Source organism: Littorina saxatilis, linkage group LG7 (assembly GCF_037325665.1).
Source record: "Littorina saxatilis isolate snail1 linkage group LG7, US_GU_Lsax_2.0, whole genome shotgun sequence".
In the NCBI taxonomy this organism is placed as follows: Eukaryota; Metazoa; Mollusca; class Gastropoda; order Littorinimorpha; family Littorinidae; genus Littorina; species Littorina saxatilis.
The window spans coordinates 54600784-54620077 of NC_090251.1; the positions used below are offsets into that span (position 1 = coordinate 54600784).

At 43.2% G+C, this 19294-nt stretch overlaps 1 protein-coding gene and 1 non-coding gene across 2 annotated transcripts; both read right to left on the reverse strand.

Moving 5' to 3' along the window:
* Positions 1 to 1694: 1694 nt before the first annotated feature.
* On the reverse strand, positions 1695 to 1813 carry LOC138972086 (U5 spliceosomal RNA). Its single transcript, XR_011457458.1, has one exon. It is a non-coding gene; the product is annotated as a U5 spliceosomal RNA (small nuclear RNA).
* A 5937-nt stretch (positions 1814 to 7750) lies between these two features.
* Positions 7751 to 16916, reverse strand: LOC138971828 (carbohydrate sulfotransferase 13-like). The gene is made up of 5 exons (XM_070344652.1): positions 15989 to 16916; positions 13975 to 14033; positions 13490 to 13714; positions 12004 to 12188; positions 7751 to 8747 (listed from the first exon to the last, which is right to left on the reverse strand). The coding sequence occupies exons 1-5, from the start codon at positions 16095 to 16097 to the stop codon at positions 7853 to 7855; spliced, it is 1473 nt and encodes a 490-aa protein (XP_070200753.1). The 5' UTR covers positions 16098 to 16916; the 3' UTR covers positions 7751 to 7852.
* Positions 16917 to 19294: the final 2378 nt, after the last annotated feature.

Consider the following 19294-nt stretch of genomic DNA (forward strand, 5'->3'; position numbering starts at 1 on the left):
GCACAAGTCTAGCGATAAGTTTGGGACCTTGCCACCCAAGGTCTTTATTAAAACTTAAAAGATAGCTTAATTTTTCATTTGGGGTATTTGGCAGGATATTTCTGTTCGAGTTTATAAACTGAGTCAGGGGTTGAAAGTGGCATGAGTTCAAATCACACTCCAAAGTCAAATGAGCAATGCTGAGGTCGAATTGACAGGTGCATTTAAGCTCTAGAAATTGGTCGTTCCCAGCTTCTGCCCTTTAGCGGTTTGTTAGACGTGGGCATGCATTATAGGTGTTCATCTGTTTTGGTGGGGCTTCCTGAATGAGCCAGCCAGAACTTATTGCCCTGTGTATGTATTTGTTCTTCCATTCTCTCCAGAGAAGAGAGTCTGTAAGGCTGTAATGTCAGAAGCAGACAATGGCAGGTCTACCTCGGAGGCGCCTATGCCTTGGGCAGCTTCTTTAGCGGCTTTGTCTACTCTCTTGTTGCCAGGCACGTTCACGTGTGCTGGACACCTGACCAGGTTAATCTCGCTTCCTTTTTTACATTTAGTCAAGTTTTGACTAAATGTTTTAACGTAGAGGGAGGAATCGAGACGAGGGTCGTGGTGTATGTGTGTGTGTGTGAGTAGAGCGATTCAGAGAAAATTACTGGACCGATCTTCATGAAACTTGACATGAGAGATCCTGAGTATGGTATCTCCAGACGTTTTTTCATTTTTTTGATAAATGTCTGATGACGTCATATCCGGCTTTTCGTGAAAGTTGAGGCGGCACTGTCACGCTCTCATTTTTAAACCAAATTGGTTGAAATTTTGGTCAAGTAATCTTCGACGAAGCCCGGACTTTGGTATTGCATTTCAGCTTGGAGGCTTAAAAATTAATTAATGAGTTTGCTCATTAAAGTTGTCATTAAAGTCGATTTTTTGCAAACAGATTTAAAATTGATTGCATCGTATTCTTCATCACATTCTGAATCTAAAAATATGTATACATATGTCATGTTTACTCTTAAAATGTGATCACAATTAACGAAAATAGATTAATTAGTCTTACGATTAAAATTTAAGTAATCGATCCAAAAATGATTTCATCTTATTCTTTATCGTTTCCTGATTCCAAAAACATATAGATATGATAGGTTGTATTCAAAACAAGCTCAGAAAGTTAACAGGAATACAGAAAAGCGCGCTTTCCTGCTTAGCACAATACGCTACCGCGCTATTCTGGCGTGTCAATTTCACTGCGTTTTGCACGTGGGAGGTGAGCGATTTCCTTCTCGCGGGGATTGACGAAGCTGTACTGTCTTGGTGAAAAAAATACAGTGCGTTCAGTTCCATTCCGTAAGTTCGCCTTACGCGACTTGTTTATAATTTTATTTGCCAGCTCCTTTATGACAATGACAAGATCCTGTATTTTTGATCTGTTGTTAGTTCTTAATGCTTCAATGGCTGCTTTGGAGTCAGGGAAGATAGCTATCTTTTGAGGAGTGTTCTTGAGATTGAGATGAACAAGCGACATGCAGAAGGCAAGGAGCTCAGCTGAGAAGATCGAGTTTCTGTTGCACAGTTTAAATTTACCAGTCAGGTCATCCCTGGGGATCCAGAACTGACCCGTCTGTATACCTGACCAGTTCACCTACAATGTTCCCAAGCATTGCACTGGGGGTGTGCGACCTCTTTTAAAGGGAATGTTGTACCATTTGTTACGTTACCCTACTAGGTAGGGCTTGAAAAAAAAGTCAATTGACTCATTAATTTGTTCCTCTCCACGGAAATCTTTAGTAAAAGGCGAAAGATTTTCTCGTGAATTGAAGAGAAACCAGAGTACCGTGAAGCAGTCAAAATTTCACCCAACCCAGAAGATAATGTTAGAATACAAGCCTGTCAAAGTTTTGCGTTTCCACGATAATAAATGTTTTATATGAAATGTTGAGATTGTTGTGAATTTTATCCATTGCAAAGACATCGAATAAGCATTTCTACATTGTCGTATAAAGCGGTTACAATTGCAAAAATCAAAAATTGCTCCTGTCACAAAATTATAATTATTCGAACATAAATTTTCAAGAGAAAGCACCCTGATTATATTGAGCCGCTGAAACGACTTACCTCCCTTTTAAGAAAGTTTTTGGCCAGCCTGGCGAGTGGGGCGAGGAAGTACCGTTTCTTGGGCACATCTCGCCGCGAGTGACGCTAGAATTCTCGCCTCGAACGCTAGGTAGCTTTGGGCCATTCTGATCAGTCATCGCTCAACGGCTATCGCCAGAGAATGAGCCGAACTCATTTTGACCTGAGGTCAGGATGGCTTTGGGCTTGCTCGCTTGGCGAGAAAACATTGCGGCCACGCAGCTGCCCATCCGATTGGCTGTCCATGTTTTTTTACCGACCAGTGAAGACGACCTTTTCGGAATCAACCAATGGTGTTTAATTCTTGCGTAGCTAGCCATTAAACCGTTTCATAGACAATCTCGCCTCCTAGCTTCGCGAGCGGCTCGCCGAAAGAATATCTCACCTGAAAGAAACACGCGTCAGGACTTCATTCAGTGCTTGTCACGGTACAAAAAAAAATTTAAAAATAGTCAAATGTGTTTCATTACACTCTTTGATCAGATTAGCTGAACGTTTTTAACTCGATCATTTTGTGTGTGTGTGTGTGTGTGTGTGTGTGTGTGTGTGTGTGTGTGTGTGTGTGTGTGTGTGTATGGAGGGGAGGGGGGTAAAACGGTAATGTACTCTGATCACTGACAAGACTGATTGACTGAACTGAGTTTACAAAACAGTACAGGACTTCTAACATGCTTGCATATTCGTACAACTGAATTGAATGTGGGGGTTTACTGTTCGCCAGGTCTTACATGCCTATAATTATGTTGGACATGATTTGTTTTATACGATCGGGCCGTACATTACACTTGGGGTGTGCGACCTCTTTTAGAGGGAACGTTGTACCATTTACATTTGTTATGTTACCCTACTAGGTAGGGCTTGAAAAATAGTGTTTGGATGGTCGAAGAGAGAGAGACTAGTGTGTGTGTGTGTGTGTGTGTGTGTGTGTATGTGTGTGTGTGTGTATGTGTGTGTGTATGTGTGTGTGTGTTTTGGCAATGTGTGTGTGTGTGTTGACAATGTGTGTGTGTGTGTTTTGACTGTGTGTGTGTGTGTGTTTTACAATGTGTGTGTGTTGACAATGTGTGGGTGTTTTGGCAGTGTGTGTGTGTGTGTGTTTTGACAATGTGTGTGTGTGTTGACAATGTGTGTGTGTGTTGACATGTGTGTGTTTTGACAATGTGTGTGTGTGTGTGTGTTTTGACATGTGTGTGGGTGTGTTTTGACTGTGTTTTTTGACAATGTGTGTGTGTTGACAATGTGTGTGTGTTTTGACATGTGTGTGTGTGTGTTTTGACATGTGTGTGTGTGTGTTTTGACTGTGTTTTTTGACAATGTGTGTGTGTGCCGCTACAATAACAAGGGTGTGTAGGTTCTCTCCGAAATTTTCAGCCAGGATTGATAATGCTTTTACGAACCTCTCATAATGTAAACGGCTATTCTACCACGGTTTAATTGGTACCTCTGAAAGTGAAACAAATGGCCCTGCGTAAAAGTCAAACTAGAGCCATGTTATGAATGTGTATCATTTCTGCACTTTAAATTAAGTGTGAGTTTGAGTGCCGGTGTAACACGACATTTTTACTCCACGAAAAATTTACTCCGGAGTAAAAAGTTCGTACAAAATTCTTACTCCGAGTAAACTTTTCGTACGAGAAAAGAACTCCCCAAGGCACGAAAAAATGACCCCCTCCACGAAATTTTTACTCCCCATTTTTTTTACTTCCAGTAAAAATCTCGTACGCGAAAATGGGATGCGGGCGAAGGGATAATGCCAATATGTGATCTCGCGCAAACGAATGTCGCGCTACCCTCCCTCCACCCCTTCCACCACCAAGACTAACAGGGGACAAGGGAGTATAAATTTCGTACACCTGGCATGGGAAGTTAAATTGCTCGTGTTAGGGTGAAGTAATTTATTCGTTTTTTATTCGTCAGGGGAGTAACATTTGTGTACGAAATGTTTACTCGGAACTCACCTGTCGTGGTGAGTAATTTTCTCGTGTAATGGGGGAGTGGTTTTTGACTCACAAGGTCACATGTATTTTGGTAGGAAAAATGTGTAAAGCAGTTCTTAGTGTATGATGTCATTGCTAGGTTTAGCTGAAGGTCAAGGTCATGTAAAGGTCAAGGTCAAGTATGTGAGTCGTATGGGCTTTGCCCTTCTTGTTTCGTAAAGGGAGTAACATTTTCGTACGAAATTTTTACTCCAGAGTAAAAATCTCGTGGGAGTAATTTTCTCGTGTTACACCGGTCTGGATCTTGGGGATGGGGGTCCTGGGTTCCGGAGAGATCCAAAATATCTCAGTCTTTCAAATGCTAAATTTCAACAGCAGACATCCCGTCAGCAACGCCTACCCAGCTCGTGTACCCGCGCTTCTCCTCCCTCTAATTCACTAGGTCCAGCCCTGGTGTGTGTGTGTGTCTGTCTTTTGTGGTGAGAACTTCAAATTAGCCTTTTTGACTCTATCTCTCTCTTGTCTCTCTCCCCCCCCCCCTCTCTCTCTCCGGCTCTCTCCAAACACACACTCACGCACGCACACAGACACACACGCACCCACGTACGTCCGCACAGAACATCATCGTTTCCACATACTTATGTCCCGCTCACACATCATTGCCGGCCGACACAGAGAGAGATCGGAGAGAGAGAGAGAGAGAGAGAGAGAGAGAGAGAGAGAGAGAGAGAGAGAGAGAGAGAGAGAGAGAGAGAGAGAGAAATCAAATCAAATTAAATTTTATTTACGAAGGTTGTGGCATAAGCATACAAACGGTCTTGTGTAATTTTTTAACCAGCCGTCGCTCGGAGAGGGACTAATCTAATCACATACAATATCATGATATATTCACAGACATTCACATGGGGGGAAAAGGAGAAAACAAAACCATATGAATATGTGGACAAGAATGACTTCACACGACCACTAAACATGATGTTATGATGTTCACTTGTGGACAATTTCTGAAAACACACACGCTCTTGTGCAAATTGTGTTATCAAAACTTCCATCAGAAAACACTGATGCTTTTGACAAAATATAACAAGTCGCGTAAGGCGAAAATACCACATTTAGTCAAGTAGCTGTCGAACTCACAGAATGAAACTGAACGCAATGCCATTTTTCAGCAAGACCGTATACTCGTAGCATCGTCAGTCCACCGCTCATGGCAAAGGCAGTGAAATTGACAAGAAGAGCGGGGTAGTAGTTGCGCTAAGAAGGATAGCACGCTTTTCTGTACCTCTCTTTGTTTTAACTTTCTGAGCGTGTTTTTAATCCAAACATATCATATCTATATGTTTTTGGAATCAGGAACCGACAAGGAATAAGATGAAAGTGTTTTTAAATTGATTTGGACAATTTAATTTTGATAATAATTTTTATATATTTAATTTTCAGAGCTTGTTTTTAATCCAAATATAACATATTTATATGTTTTTGGAATCAGAAAATGATGGAGAATAAGATGAACGTAAATTTGGATCGTTAAATAAATGTTTATTTTTTTTTACAATTTTCAGATTTTTAATGACCAAAGTCATTAATTAATTTTTAAGCCACCAAGCTGAAATGCAATACCGAAGTCCGGGCTTCGTCGAAGATTACTTGACCAAAATTTCAACCAATTTGGTTGAAAAATGAGGGCGTGACAGTGCCGCCTCAACTTTCACGAAAAGCCGGATATGACGTCATCAAAGACATTTATCAAAAAAATGAAAAAAACGTTCGGGGATTTCATACCCAGGAACTCTCATGTCAAATTTCATAAAGATCGGTCCAGTAGTTTAGTCTGAATCGCTCTCCACACACACACACACACAGACACACGCACATACACCACGACCCTCGTCTCGATTCCCCCCTCTACGTTAAAACATTTAGTCAAAACTTGACAAAATATAAAAATAAAATCAGAAATGAAGTCTTCCACTGTTATCGTTCGTAATATGACTTTTTTGTATGCATGTATTGGGACCCCAACAAATCCTGGAAGAGAGTTCCACACGACGCAGCTAGAACAGGCTAAACTATAACTTAAAGAGATAGATCCTTGGATTGGGGACAGTAAGCTTTTGGTTTGGTTTGGCTTGAAATGTTGCGGTGAATGCACGTGAGGAGACTGAGGAATTTGTGAACCAACACGCCTTTGTTAAGCTTAAGCTTTCTCTCAATGGCAGAATGTTACGGTTTGTTTTATAGTCCGTCGTCAAATACGAGACTGGATTGTTTTTTTGAATTTCAGCGCCGCTCGCCTGTGTAAACTATACGATGGTTTTAAAATATTAGCACTGGCAGTGTCCCAGATGGCCCAACAATAATCCGTGGTACAGTGATTTGTTCGAGAAGCGCCATGCCGGCTCCATACCTCCGACTTCAGCCCTCTAGGTTTTCTGTCAAATGTTACACATTGCTTTAACTCAGTCAACTCTTGACTTCAGCCCTCTAGGTTTTCTGGCCCATATGTCCTACCCTGGGAGCACAGGGGGGATTGTTTCTCCGAGGATCCCATCCTGTAGCTAGAGGTTGTACCGCGCCTCTGGCCCGCGTGATGAACCCGTCATAGGATACATAGGGTATTTCATGGAGGAAACAGAGCCACCTGTTGCCCCGCCCCTCTCCTGGTGGGATCACTGCCAGTTGGTCTGCGACTGCTTATTCGTCCAGGCGAGCCTAGCTTATTTCGCAGCTAACCCCCATATCTGTGGGCTATTCCCCTATCCGCCACCTGGGGACGCACCTAATTGGTTGGGGATGGTCACCCCACTGAGAATCCCTCACGCTCAGTGTGGAGAGACTCAGCTTGTCCAGCACTGGCAGAGTCCCAGATGGTCCAACAATAGTCCGTGATGGTTTGCATGTATGCGTTAAAAATAGAATAACCTTGAGTGTTGATCGAGAAAGTGTTTAATTCTGTTCAACGTCCCCCAACAACTAACCCCAGTACAAGTGTCCCCTAGAACAAGTGTCCCCCAGTACAAGTGTCCCCCAGTACAAGTGTCCCATAGTACAAGTGTCCCCCAGTACAAGTGTCCCCTAGTACAAGTGTCCCCCAGTACAAGTGTCCCCCAGTACAAGTGTCCCCCAGTACAAGTGTCCCCCAGTACAAGTGTCCCCCAGTACAAGTGTCCCCCAGTACAAGTGTCCCCCAGTACAAGTGTCCCATAGTACAAGTGTCCCCCAGTACAAGTGTCCCCTAGTACAAGTGTCCCCCAGTACAAGTGTCCCCTAGAACAATTGCGCACAAGGACAAAAAGAGAAAGGGAGAAGTGTCTGCAGGGTTGAATAAATTAGTAGTGGTATCGACACGTAGTACAATTTAGATGACTGTAGTGTCAATAGCGCTACGTGTCGATAGCACTTTCATTTTCGTCATTTTTGTATCGATAACGCTACAAAAATAGTGCAAAAGACAAGAAGTGCAAATGAGACGTAGTGATTCTGGGAGGCACCCCACAAGCATGCATTTCAAAGAATAATAATACTTATTCTCAAGAACCTTTGCATGAGTAACTGCATTTCTTTAACGAAATGCTTTATAGATACATCAAATTAACACACACATTCAGAACAAGAATATTGCTAATTTAAAGTTTATGAATCAAGAATAAAATAAAAAAATAAAATGTTTCAATAATTAACTAGCCTTTTTTTTTGGGGGGGGGGGGGGGGCGGTGCTTACAGATTCATCGAATTAAAAGTTTCTGTTGTGAAAAAAATTAGTTTGAAAAATAACGTGACAACGGACAGAAGCAGGAACTAGGTCACATTGGTAACTGCTTCAGGCCACTGTCAAACATGTCTAAGAGTTCAAAATACCCGGAGGTAAACACGTCGTTTTTCGGAAACACTTCAGGAATTGTGGAAGGATAATCAAAAAGCTGAAAGTCTTTTTCAAAAATCTCTCGCAAAAGTTTCCTGTCTTTGAGTTTGATCATACCGTAAGCCTCCGTCATTGCTAATTTCTTGTTACTCTTCAAATCCGGGTCTTTCTGAGAACGACCAAAGGCGAAAAGCGCCAGCTCCATAAACTGCATCATGGTGGCGTTCTGGGCAACAGTGGGAGAAAAAGGGAACCGCTCCCGCTTGCTGAGAAGTCCGCGTATCTGAAAGTTTTCCCAGACACGCCTCAGGGCTTCGTCTTTGGTCATGCACTCCTGCATTCGACTCTGAGGCAGATCCTCCCGGAACACTTTCCTGACATGGTTTATGATAGTGTTTCGCCGCGCGTCTACGTCAATGTCGAAGTTAGAAGGTAGTGTGTGGCTGAGGTTCAGCAGCTTAAACACGGCATGCGTGTCTGTGGAGATGTCCTCTGTTTTGCCGATAAAGTCGAAGACAAATCCCGACCTCCAGGCATCAGGACAGTTGGAACCCTCCCTGTCACAGTCCCGAGCACCGTCGTTCCCCGAGTTGTGCAGGCGCTGAAAATCAGCGTGGTTGAGCGAATCCAAATCATACCTCCCTGTGCAGAATCCGCAATGTTGGGACACGGGAATGTAGTGTGGGTTTCTGCGGATAGATGGCGCCACTCCTGTTTCCGCGTCTATGAAGTAGCGGATGAATTGTGGGAAGGTCACATGTGATGTGCATGGTCTCCGTTTCATGGCTTCCTCCGCGGTGAGGTTGAGGTTGTAGTGAAGAACTGGTGCCGCGAAGCTGCACACAGAGAAGCAGGATGCACGTGTAAGTATACACTGACACAGGCAGACAGATTTAGCGAATCATAACATCATGTGCTAAATAGTTACATAGACTGGGGACACACACAAAAACAAATAGATAGATAGGCAGACAGACACGTACCGTGTGTTCATATGCAGTTTCATTCTGTGAGGCCGACGGATTGACCAAATGTGTTGATTTTGTTTTACGCGACTTGTTGACTCACATGCGAAGCAAAAGTGAGTCTATGTACTCACCCGAGTCGTCCGTCCGTCCGTCCGTCCGTCCGGAAAACTTTAACGTTGAATATTTCTTGGACACTATTCAGTCTATCAGTACCAAATTTGGCAAGATGGTGTATGATGACAAGGCCCCAAAAAACATACATAGCATCTTGACCTTGCTTCAAGGTCAAGGTCGCAGGGGCCATAAATGTTGTCTAAAAAACAGCTATTTTTCACATTTTTCCCATTTTCTCTGAAGTTTTTGAGATTGAATACCTCACCTATATATGATATATAGGGCAAAGTAAGCCCCATCTTTTGATACCAGTTTGGTTTACCTTGCTTCAAGGTCAAGGTCACAGGAGCTCTTCAAAGTTGGATTGTATACATATTTTGAAGTGACCTTGACCCTGAACTATGGAAGATAACTGTTTCAAACTTAAAAATTATGTGGGGCACATGTTATGCTTTCATCATGAGACACATTTGGTCCCATATGATCAAGGTCAAGGTCACTTTGACCCTTATGAAATGTGACCAAAATAAGGTAGTGAACCACTGAAAGTGACCATATCTCATGGTAGAAAGAGCCAATAAGCACCATTGTACTTCCTATGTCTTGAATTAACAGCTTTGTGTTGCATGACCTTGGATGACCTTGACCTTGGGTCAAGGTCACATGTATTTTGGTAGGAAAAATGTGTAAAGCAGAAGGTCAAGCATGTGAGTCGTATGGGCTTTGCCCTTCTTGTTTTGTGTTGTTTCTGCCGTGCAATTCCCTGAAATGCATGGCCATTCTTACACTCAGAACTGCAGCGACCTAGTTAGGTAGGCTATGCCGAGTTTAGCACACAGTGACCTAGTTAGGTATGCCGAGTTTAGCACACCGTGACCTAGTTAGGTATACCGAGTTTAGCACACCGTGACCTAGTTAGGTATGCCGAGTTTAGCACACAGTGACCTAGTTAGGTATGCCGAGTTTAGCACACAGTGACCTAGTTAGGTATGCCGAGTTTAGCACACAGTGACCTAGTAAGGTATGCCGAGTTTAACACACTGTGAGGCGCACAGCATTGCGGTCTGGGCTAGAATCTGCCAACTCTCTCTCACATCGTTCGTTCAGTTTGTCCTTCCTTTAATCTTCAGCTCAAGACAGACTCGTCTACAAGTAAGCTTACTTACCAGCAGAACCATTAATCATGACACGTTTGATAACTGAGCTACAGTAGAACCGCCCCACACCCCCCCCCCCCTCCCGGCCAATTAAGACACCCCCCCCCCCCCACTCCCCGATTTAAGACTCCCCTAAGGCTTCCCTTCTAAATTCCAGGTCTCTGAGAATGTCTCTTAGAAATCTCGTAAATGTATCCCCATTTAAAACTCGATCCTTCCTGGTTGCATCCCGGGATAATACTGGGTGTATAGGTTTTGCTCTGTCGGTCTGTATAGGTTTTGCTCTGTCGGTCTGTATAGGTTTTGCTCTGTCGGTCTGTATAGGTTTTGCTCTGTCTGTCTGTATAGGTTTTGCTCTATCGGTCTGTATAGGTTTTGCTCTGTCGGTCTGTATAGGTTTTGCTCTGTCTGTCTGTATAGGTTTTGCTCTATCGGTCTGTATGTTTATCTGTCTGTCTCTTCCTTCAGACTTGTATAGACTGATTTTCTCAGATTTTTGAAGGAGAATCCTGCCAATCTTCTGGCCCAACACCATCTCCAACCAACAGCTACTTGCTCAGTGCAACCAAGAGATCATGGAGACCATCGCCACGAGAAGGCGGTGGACATGGATCGGACATGTCTTGCGAAGACAGCAGGACAGTATCACCAGGACTGCTCTTCACTGGACACCAGAGGGAAAGCGGAAGAGAGGAAGACCCAAGAACACCTGGCGAATAACGGTGGAGGGAGAACTGAAGACCCTGAACCATACGTGGAGTACCATCCAGAGACTTGCCCACAACAGACAGGAGTGAGGTCCTTTGTTGCTGGCCTACATGCCAACCGGCATAACGGGAAGTAAGTAAGTACATGGTGACCCAAAATAAATTCAACCCACAAAAATGTTAATAACTTCTACATCTGTTGACCGAATCACTTCATATTACGTGGACATAAACTTCAGCCTATGCATGACCCTTCCACGAAGTGGCTGTTTTGTAGATCAAATGGTCTGACGTTTGTGCAGTTTCAAATAAAGTTGCCAAATTCGGGGATCGGCTCAACAGTACGAGGTTTAGAATTGAGCGGTAGCCAAACTTACCCGATTTAAGCCCTCAAGATTGTTACCTTTGGGGTAATTCGAATGACATAGTATACCTTAATCAACATTAGACAATCAGTGACTTGAATACAGCAATTATAGACAAGATCAGGTCATTTTCCGTGGATGAATGCGTGCATTTCATTGATGAATTTTGTGCGACATTGCACTTTACAACGATGGGGTTGATTTTTCCAGTCATTTATGTTTAGCAATTATATTTTCATAGTTGTTGTGCATGAACTTCACGACCATTCTACAAAGTTTCGAGTCTGTAGATAGAATAGTCCGACATTTACCTTTTCTCCAAAATGTGTTCCAAATTTACATCTCCGAAATTGTCAATGGCGCGAAAGCTTTCCTGTCTAGTGATTGCCCTGAACCTAGCTATAACTGCTTTCTTCGGGTCACCGATGATCTAGGGGGTGAACGAGCGGGTGGGGGGGGGGGGGGGGGTGTATACGCAGACATTCAGATAATCTAAAAGGTAGAAGTCTGGAGGGTTTAAACCAGGTAAATATTGCTACCGCTCAATGTTAAACCTCGTTCTGTGGAGTCGATCGCCGAATTTGGAAACTTTTGTTTAAATTGCACACAAGTCAGACCATTAGATCTACAAAGTTGCCACTTTGTGGAAGGGTCATGCAAACGCTGACAATTATGTACCTCAAATATAATGTGATTCAGTCAACAAATATAGAAGTTATTAGCATTTGTTAGGGTTGCAATTTGTTTGGGTCACCCTGTACGGGGGTTTCACTCTACTTACTGGTTCCAGTTGTGGACACTTGGCCGAAACATCTTGTCCACGTAGGCAGAGAAGAGGCGGGAATAAGGCTCGCGCACAAACACGACGGTTTGCACGTGCTGCCCGCTCAGCTGATCAGCCGTCTGCCTCCTTGTGCCCATCTTGTTGTGGATGTCCTTGAAGTTCGTGTCATAGAACGATCCATTCTGCAAACGCGTTGAGTTCTGCCGCGTTAAGGGTTAAGTAGGTCATACGCACACACATGCAGTCTGTGCACCGCGGAGGCATACACGTACGCACGGATACTTGCCACGCACGCACAGATACACGCTCGCACGCACGCAAGCACGCACACTCACACACACACACACACACACACACACACACACACACACACACACAACCGAGCGATGTCAAATGTTTCACATTGCTTAACTCAAAAAAACACAACTAGTAATGATTCATGTGCAATTCTTTTCAAAAATTTTTTTTTTACAGTGATACCTGTGATGAAAGGACAGCCTACACACACAGACACACTCACACACACACGCGCGCGCGCGCGGGGGCACATACACACACACACACACACACACACACACACGTACACACACATGCACACACGTACACACATGTACACACACACACACGCACACACACACACACACACACACACACACACACACACACACACGTACACACACACATAAGAAGTGCCCAATCCATTTGATCAATGAGCACAGCTAGCTACGGGCATTTTTAAGCACATTTTTGCGAGTGTGTCTAAATCACAGCACAGCGAATGTCTCCCTGAACATCCCAAGGTAACATTCGTCAGAAAACGTCTCCAAATTGGCTACTTCCCTACTTAACCTCTACAACTGGTCATCTTGAACTTTAGTGTTGTCAATTCATAGCTCACAGTATAGTGGCATTTTTGATTTATTTTTGATACAAGTCCCTGTGATCAAGCCAAAGAATATTTGTCGTGAAATTAGTTGACGGATTGAGCTTCAAAAATAAGCATTTGATCCACGAAAATGACGAGAAATAAAAATACGTAGGGCAACCAAGGGACATCACTAACACGACAGAGTTGCCTCCCTCCTTGAAAATGGCGACTTTTTCGAAGTTTTGGTTTAATAACGCATGTAAAGGAAACGCATCCATGCATACAGTTCATTCCGTGACTTCAAAGGTACCTACAATGGCTTGTTATGCTTAGGGGCAAAATACATCTGCGCAGTCGCCACTACGCTACATGCTGCGATAGGGATTTATTATGACGAGTACTTGGCCTGTTTTCTTTTCACGCAACGTTTAGCGGGCTGGGGAATAAAAAGAATGACCTCTACAATCTGCAGTGCGTGTGCTGTCCTGCTGAAGTTACATAGGTGAGCGCCGAACCTTACAAGGTCAGTTTCTGCCAAATTGGCGGCTTAATTGCCAGTGAATTGTGAACTATGAATTGATAACGCTGAAGTTCAAGATAACCTCTTAAACCAACCTGACGAGTCTGGACATAGTAGATGATTTGTTTCCACAATGTACTTCCTGTTTTTGCGACATTGCAGTAAGCGAGGTTTCGTGCTCGGAGCAGCTGCACCCTGTTGAAAGGACTGGGCCGGAAGTACGTAGCAACGGGCGTCTTTGCGCACGCGTCAATGTAATGTTTCCGCCGTTTTTCAAATGTCTTCACTGATTGGGATGTGGCGTAATTGTCGGTGGCCGTCTGCACGTAAAAAACACCTATTGTCGTCAAAAAGTAGGTATACTATCCCCCCCCTCTCTCTCTCCCTCTCTCTCTCTCTCTCTCCCCCTTTCTCTTTCTCTCTCTCTCTCTCTCTCTCTCTCTCTCTCTCTCTCTCTCTCTCTCTCTCTCTCTCTCTCTTTCTTTCTTTCTAATCCGTTTACATGTTATAATAAAGGGTGATAATTATCATAGTAAACTTGTTTTGCAAACAAGAGTTTCTCAGCAAAGAAATGACTTACCAATGACATACTTGTACGAAGGGTCGAAGCTGACAGAGGCCACACCCTAGTCAGAACAACTGAAATGTCCAATCATATGTTATTACTGCTGATGTTACTGTTGTTGATTGTGAAGATGTTGATGTTGATGATCTTGATGATGATGATGGCGATGGTGATGATGGTGATGGTGATGGCTCTCTCTCTCTCTCTCTCTCTCTCTCTCTCTCTCTCTCTCTCTCTCTCTCTCTCTCTCTCTCTCTCTCTCTCTCTCTCTCTCTCTCTCTCTCTCTCTCTCTCTCTCTCTCTCTCTTTCTCACAGACAGAAACACACACACACACACACACACACACACACACACACACACACACACACACACATACACACACACGCGCGCAAACACACACACCCTCTCTCTTATAATCTTACACAACATGTATTTGTGTTTTTAAGCAATGCATTGATTAAAACAAACAAACCAACAAAATAACTTTGTAGCCCAGTAAAATAGGTAAATATTGATAATGAAAGGCACACTCCTTCTGGTGACAAAAGTTCCACTCACTCTCTCAGATCTGGCCAGGCTGTAACATGGGATACGACCCCCCCCCCCCCCCCACCCACCCCCACCCCCCTCTCACTTGGATACATACCAAAAATCAACTCCTGATTGCTTGCCGTGGTGAGTTGGAATTGGAATTTTTTAATGAACTGATTTCTTAAAAAACATACAAGCGGCTGTTCATTTTTGGTATGTGACCAAGTGGAGGGATGGCGAGATATGAGACGATGAGCCGAACTGTAAACACGGGGTGCCTTCAAACCATTCCATCGGCTGAAAATTCAATTCAATCATCCATCAATCACCAGTCCAGTAAATGAATATAAAGATCCGAAAGCGGCGTATGGCAGCCTACATGGCGGGGTCAAAACGCTCATACAAGTAAAAACCTACTCGTGCAAAAACACGGGTGTACGTGGGATTTTCAGGCCATGGACGCAGAAGAAGAAGAAGAAAATAAAGATGAGGGGAAAAACATTCAAATTAACCACCCACCTGTCTCTGTTCATAGGCCGTGAAAAGTAGGATATGCGCCGAAATGCCTGCGATCTGCTGGCCGATGTGAATGCGTGATGTATTGTGTAAAAAAAAATTCCATCTCACACGGCATAAATAAATCCCTGCGCCTTGAATATGTGCGCGATATAAATTGCATAAAATAAAATTTAAACTTTAAAAAAATAAATCCCTGTGCTTAGAACTGTACCCACGGAATACGCGCGATATAAGCCTCATATTGATTGATTAATTGATAGTTCATCCATCCAACCATCTGCAATAAAGTAAATGATAAAAGGGAAATAAACTCATTCTTCTTCCTCTTATTCAGAGTTCGAAGGTTGTGTCACTCATAGTCTTAGGCCTGCTGATGTTATGGACTAGTGGCACTAGTTGGGCGCAGGTCTTCCACAGTTCGCCACAGTTTTGCATCTAGAGTTGTGTCACGCATAGTCTTAGGCCTGCTGATGTTATGGACTAGTGGCACTAGTTGGGCGCAGGTCTTCCACAGTTCCCCACAGTTTTGCATCTAGAGTTGTGTCACTCATAGTCTTAGGCCTGCTGATGTTATGAACTGGCAAGTTCGGCGCAGTTCTACCACCTTTCCCCACAGTTTTGCATCTGGAGTTGTGCTCTCAGGCCAGGTCTGGTCGCGCAGGAATAAAATCATTCAATTCAACCATTCACCACTCCTTAGGCCAAACAAAACTATATGTTGGTTTAGGGTAACCCGACCGACCCTATTTTTTCCCGCGGACCCTAACACTTTTTGTTCATTTCTAAAAAAAAATCCATATAAAAAACAACCTCTGGCACATTTTGCGAACCATACTGAGACTAAAAATAAAAAAATAAAAATGAAAAAAGTCGATCTACCGACTCTATTTTTTTGGGGGTCATGTTACCCTAAACCAACATATAGTTTTGTTAGGCCTTATCCATCCATCCATCTATCCATCCATAAACACACTTACCCCTTTCGTTAAACACGCCCTGAAGCGCCTCGAAGTGAAAAACGAACAGCAAGCACGGTACAGCCGCCAGGAGCGCCAACAGTAGACGTTTACTAGGACACTTCATCATAACACAGACGTACCACAGACGTACTATATCCAACAATTTCCCAACACAGATTGTCAGCAGAAGCACATGCACTTGTCAGCCTGGTTAAATCAGACGCCTCGAGGGTTCAATTCCACGTTGGTCAAATCAGACACGTCGCACCTTTCGTTGGTAAAATTCGATTTTTGTCAAATTAGACGTGAATTAAGTCAAAGTCATATGCCTCGTGGGTAAAAATCCCACTTTGTCAAAATCAGACGTTTTCGTGCTTAAAATTCGACGTTTTTTTCTCTCAAATAGACGGTTCGTGGTAAAGATTTCACGTTGGTCAAAATCTTACGGGCGGGTAAAGAATCCACTTTGCTCAAAGCAAATGCTTTCGTTGGTAAAATTTCACTTTGGTCAAAGTCAGAAGCTTCTTGGGTAAAATAATGTCAGGTTTGTAAAAATTCATTAGCTTCGTGGTAGAAAAAAAAATTCTACGTTGGTAATAATCAGAATCTTCGTGTAAAAAAGAATCCACTTTGCTCAAAGCAGACGCTTTCGATGTTACAATTCAACGTTGGTCACAATCAAACGCTTCGTGGGTTAAAGTTCCACGTTGGTCAAAGCAGACACCTTCGTGGTTAGAATTCAACGTTGGTCAAAATCAAACGCTTCCTGGGTTAAAGTTCCACGTTGATCAAAGTCAGACGCTTTCGTGGTTAGAATTTGACGTTGGTCAAAGTCAGATGTTCCACTCTAGCACAGTTTGTCACCGACAGCCTATCACGGAGTGAAATGATGAAGCACACAGACAATGGGTGTGCCAGATGCTTTCCGAGAGCACTGCTCAGCTGTACTCTATGGAAAGCCGTTTGGCTCATAACCATTACACGTGTAAAAAATGATTAGTACACGTGTAATAAATAATTAATACACGTGTAATTAATGATTAATACACGTGTAATAAAAATGTCATACACGTGTACGAAATGATTAAATACACGCGTAATAAACATTTCTTACACGTGCATGAAATATTTATTACACGTGTATTTGATTGAAAAATGAGGGTGTGACAGTGCCACCTCAACTTTTACAAAAAGCCGGATATGACGTCATCAGACATTTATCGAAAAAATGAAAGAAAATGTCCGGGGATATCATACCCAGGAACTCTCATGTCAAATTTCATAAAGATCGGTAATAAAGCATGATTGTCCTGGGTGTGTTAACGACTTGTTCGGTTGGAAACGATCACGTGACGTAATCTTCACGCGCCGCTTAAATTCAGAGGAAAGTAACATAATGCATTTTGAAAATGTGCCTTGAATCTAGAAAAATAACGATCCAAAATGAATGCTTGTCTGGTACAGGGACTCTTCTTTGCTTATAGGTGGAGATAAGTAAGCTGTGACGTACGACAGTCAATTGCCTTTTGCGCCTTTGTTTCTTGACCAGTACTCTTGATTGTGGTACCGTTGTGTTCCTAAGACTCTGCACTTTCCTTTGATATAAGGCTCACTATGTATAACTGGATTAAACACGTGATAGTCGCTAATCATTTAAGTAATTAGATTTTTCAGATTAAGGTACCTGCTGCGAGTACTGATTGGAACCTGGCAGTGAGGAGGGTCATCACCGCAACAGTTGGTGTACTGCCTTATGTACCCGTGTACGTATGTTTGGCTTTGGATATTTTGGGAAATGCAATTAAATGGCGGCCATAATTAATATTTTGCTGATATCTACTTCCTAAGTCCATTAGAGCCACGTTGTCACGTGGATATCAGGTCGGGACAGACATTGAATAAAGTACAATGAAAAGTTCGCTTCATTTGTGAAGTCCATCATCAGTTTCAGCAGCTTTTGCACATGGACATCTCCACGGAATGGACATTATGTTGAATAAAGTATAATGATAGTTCGCTTGATTTGAGCAACTTTAGTGAGCACTTGGACATATCGACGGAATGTGCAGATAAAGTACAATAATAGTTCTCTTCATTTGTGAAGTCGATTTAAACCACACAACTGATATGCTGACTGTCGGGCAATGCAGGTTCATGTTGATATTCATGTTTGCGACATGTGTGTTATCATTTGCTATCAGTGCAGTCAACATTATGATTTTCTATAATTCACACTCTCTACGTCCCGGTCTGTTGACAAGAACCCGCGTGTGTTTATTGTGTACGTATGGACGCCAGTGTTTAAGTGAGAAAGGGTACCAGCTTGTGCGTGTATGTCAGTGTGTGTGTGTGTGTGTGTGTGTGTTGCTATATCTCTGTCTGTCTGTCTGCCTGCCTGTCTGTCTGGGCGGTGTATGTGGGTGTGGGCGACAGAAGTAGGTGGAGAGAGCGAGAGAGAGAGAGAGGGGGGAGGGGGAGGGGGTGCGGAAAGGGAGATGGAAAATCAATCTGATAATGTATTTGACAAAACAGTACATTATCATACATAAGCACCAAACACCTGTTTCCATTACATCAACAACGACCCATTTAGTTCGCATACGGTCTAGGATTGAACCTAACACATCGACGGCGTGATAAATGTAGAGAGAATTAACACAAAGCAGTCCTCCACTATCACAGTCACTATCACGGGAACCAAAGGAAGTGGTGTCAATCGCATACATTTAAAACTTCACTCAACCCTCACGTTAAACACCCTCCGAATTCAGATTTCACCCTTTCAAGAGCCTGCTTTCTAAGACACTCTCTGTAAATATACCCCCCCCCCCCCACACCCTTTCAAGAGCCTGCTTTCCAACACACTCTCTGTAAATATACCACCACCCCCCCCCCCCCCACCCTTTAAGACTTCCTCCTGTAGTGTATTGACACAATGAGCTAGTCGAGCTAGGTAATGCCCTTTCGGCGGAGTTACTCTAGCCACTGTGAAGTAAATGAATAAAACCTGCTCCTGTTGAAATCCACTCTACTGTGTTTGCATTGGCTTCGAGCATGAACTATGAATGTAATGCGTGAGATAGCTTCTTCTTCTTCTTCAGCGTTCGACGGTTGTGTGTCTCATAATCTTAGGCCTGCTGATCTTAGGCCTAAAAAAAATAGGTGTGGTTACGGTAACCCGACCTACCCTATTTTTTGGGGCCGACCCTATAACTTTTTATTACATTTGTCAAAAAATACCCCAAAAAACAAGTAAACGAGTGCAGAAAACGCAATGAAAGCGAAAGCGCCCGAGTCGCACACTTATTTCCCTGTCAAGTAGGT

Excerpts from the sequence above, each read along its gene's own strand:
- LOC138971828 (XM_070344652.1), bottom strand. The coding sequence starts at position 16,097 with ATGATGAAGTGTCCTAGTAAACGTCTACTGTTGGCGCTCCTGGCGGCT. Across the intron at positions 14,034-15,988 it reads GGGCGTGTTTAACGAAAGGG|TTGTTCTGACTAGGGTGTGG; the intron begins GTAAGTGTGTTT and ends TGGACATTTCAG. Across the intron at positions 8,748-12,003 it reads AGTGTCCACAACTGGAACCA|CTTCGCGGCACCAGTTCTTC; the intron begins GTAAGTAGAGTG and ends CTCTGTGTGCAG.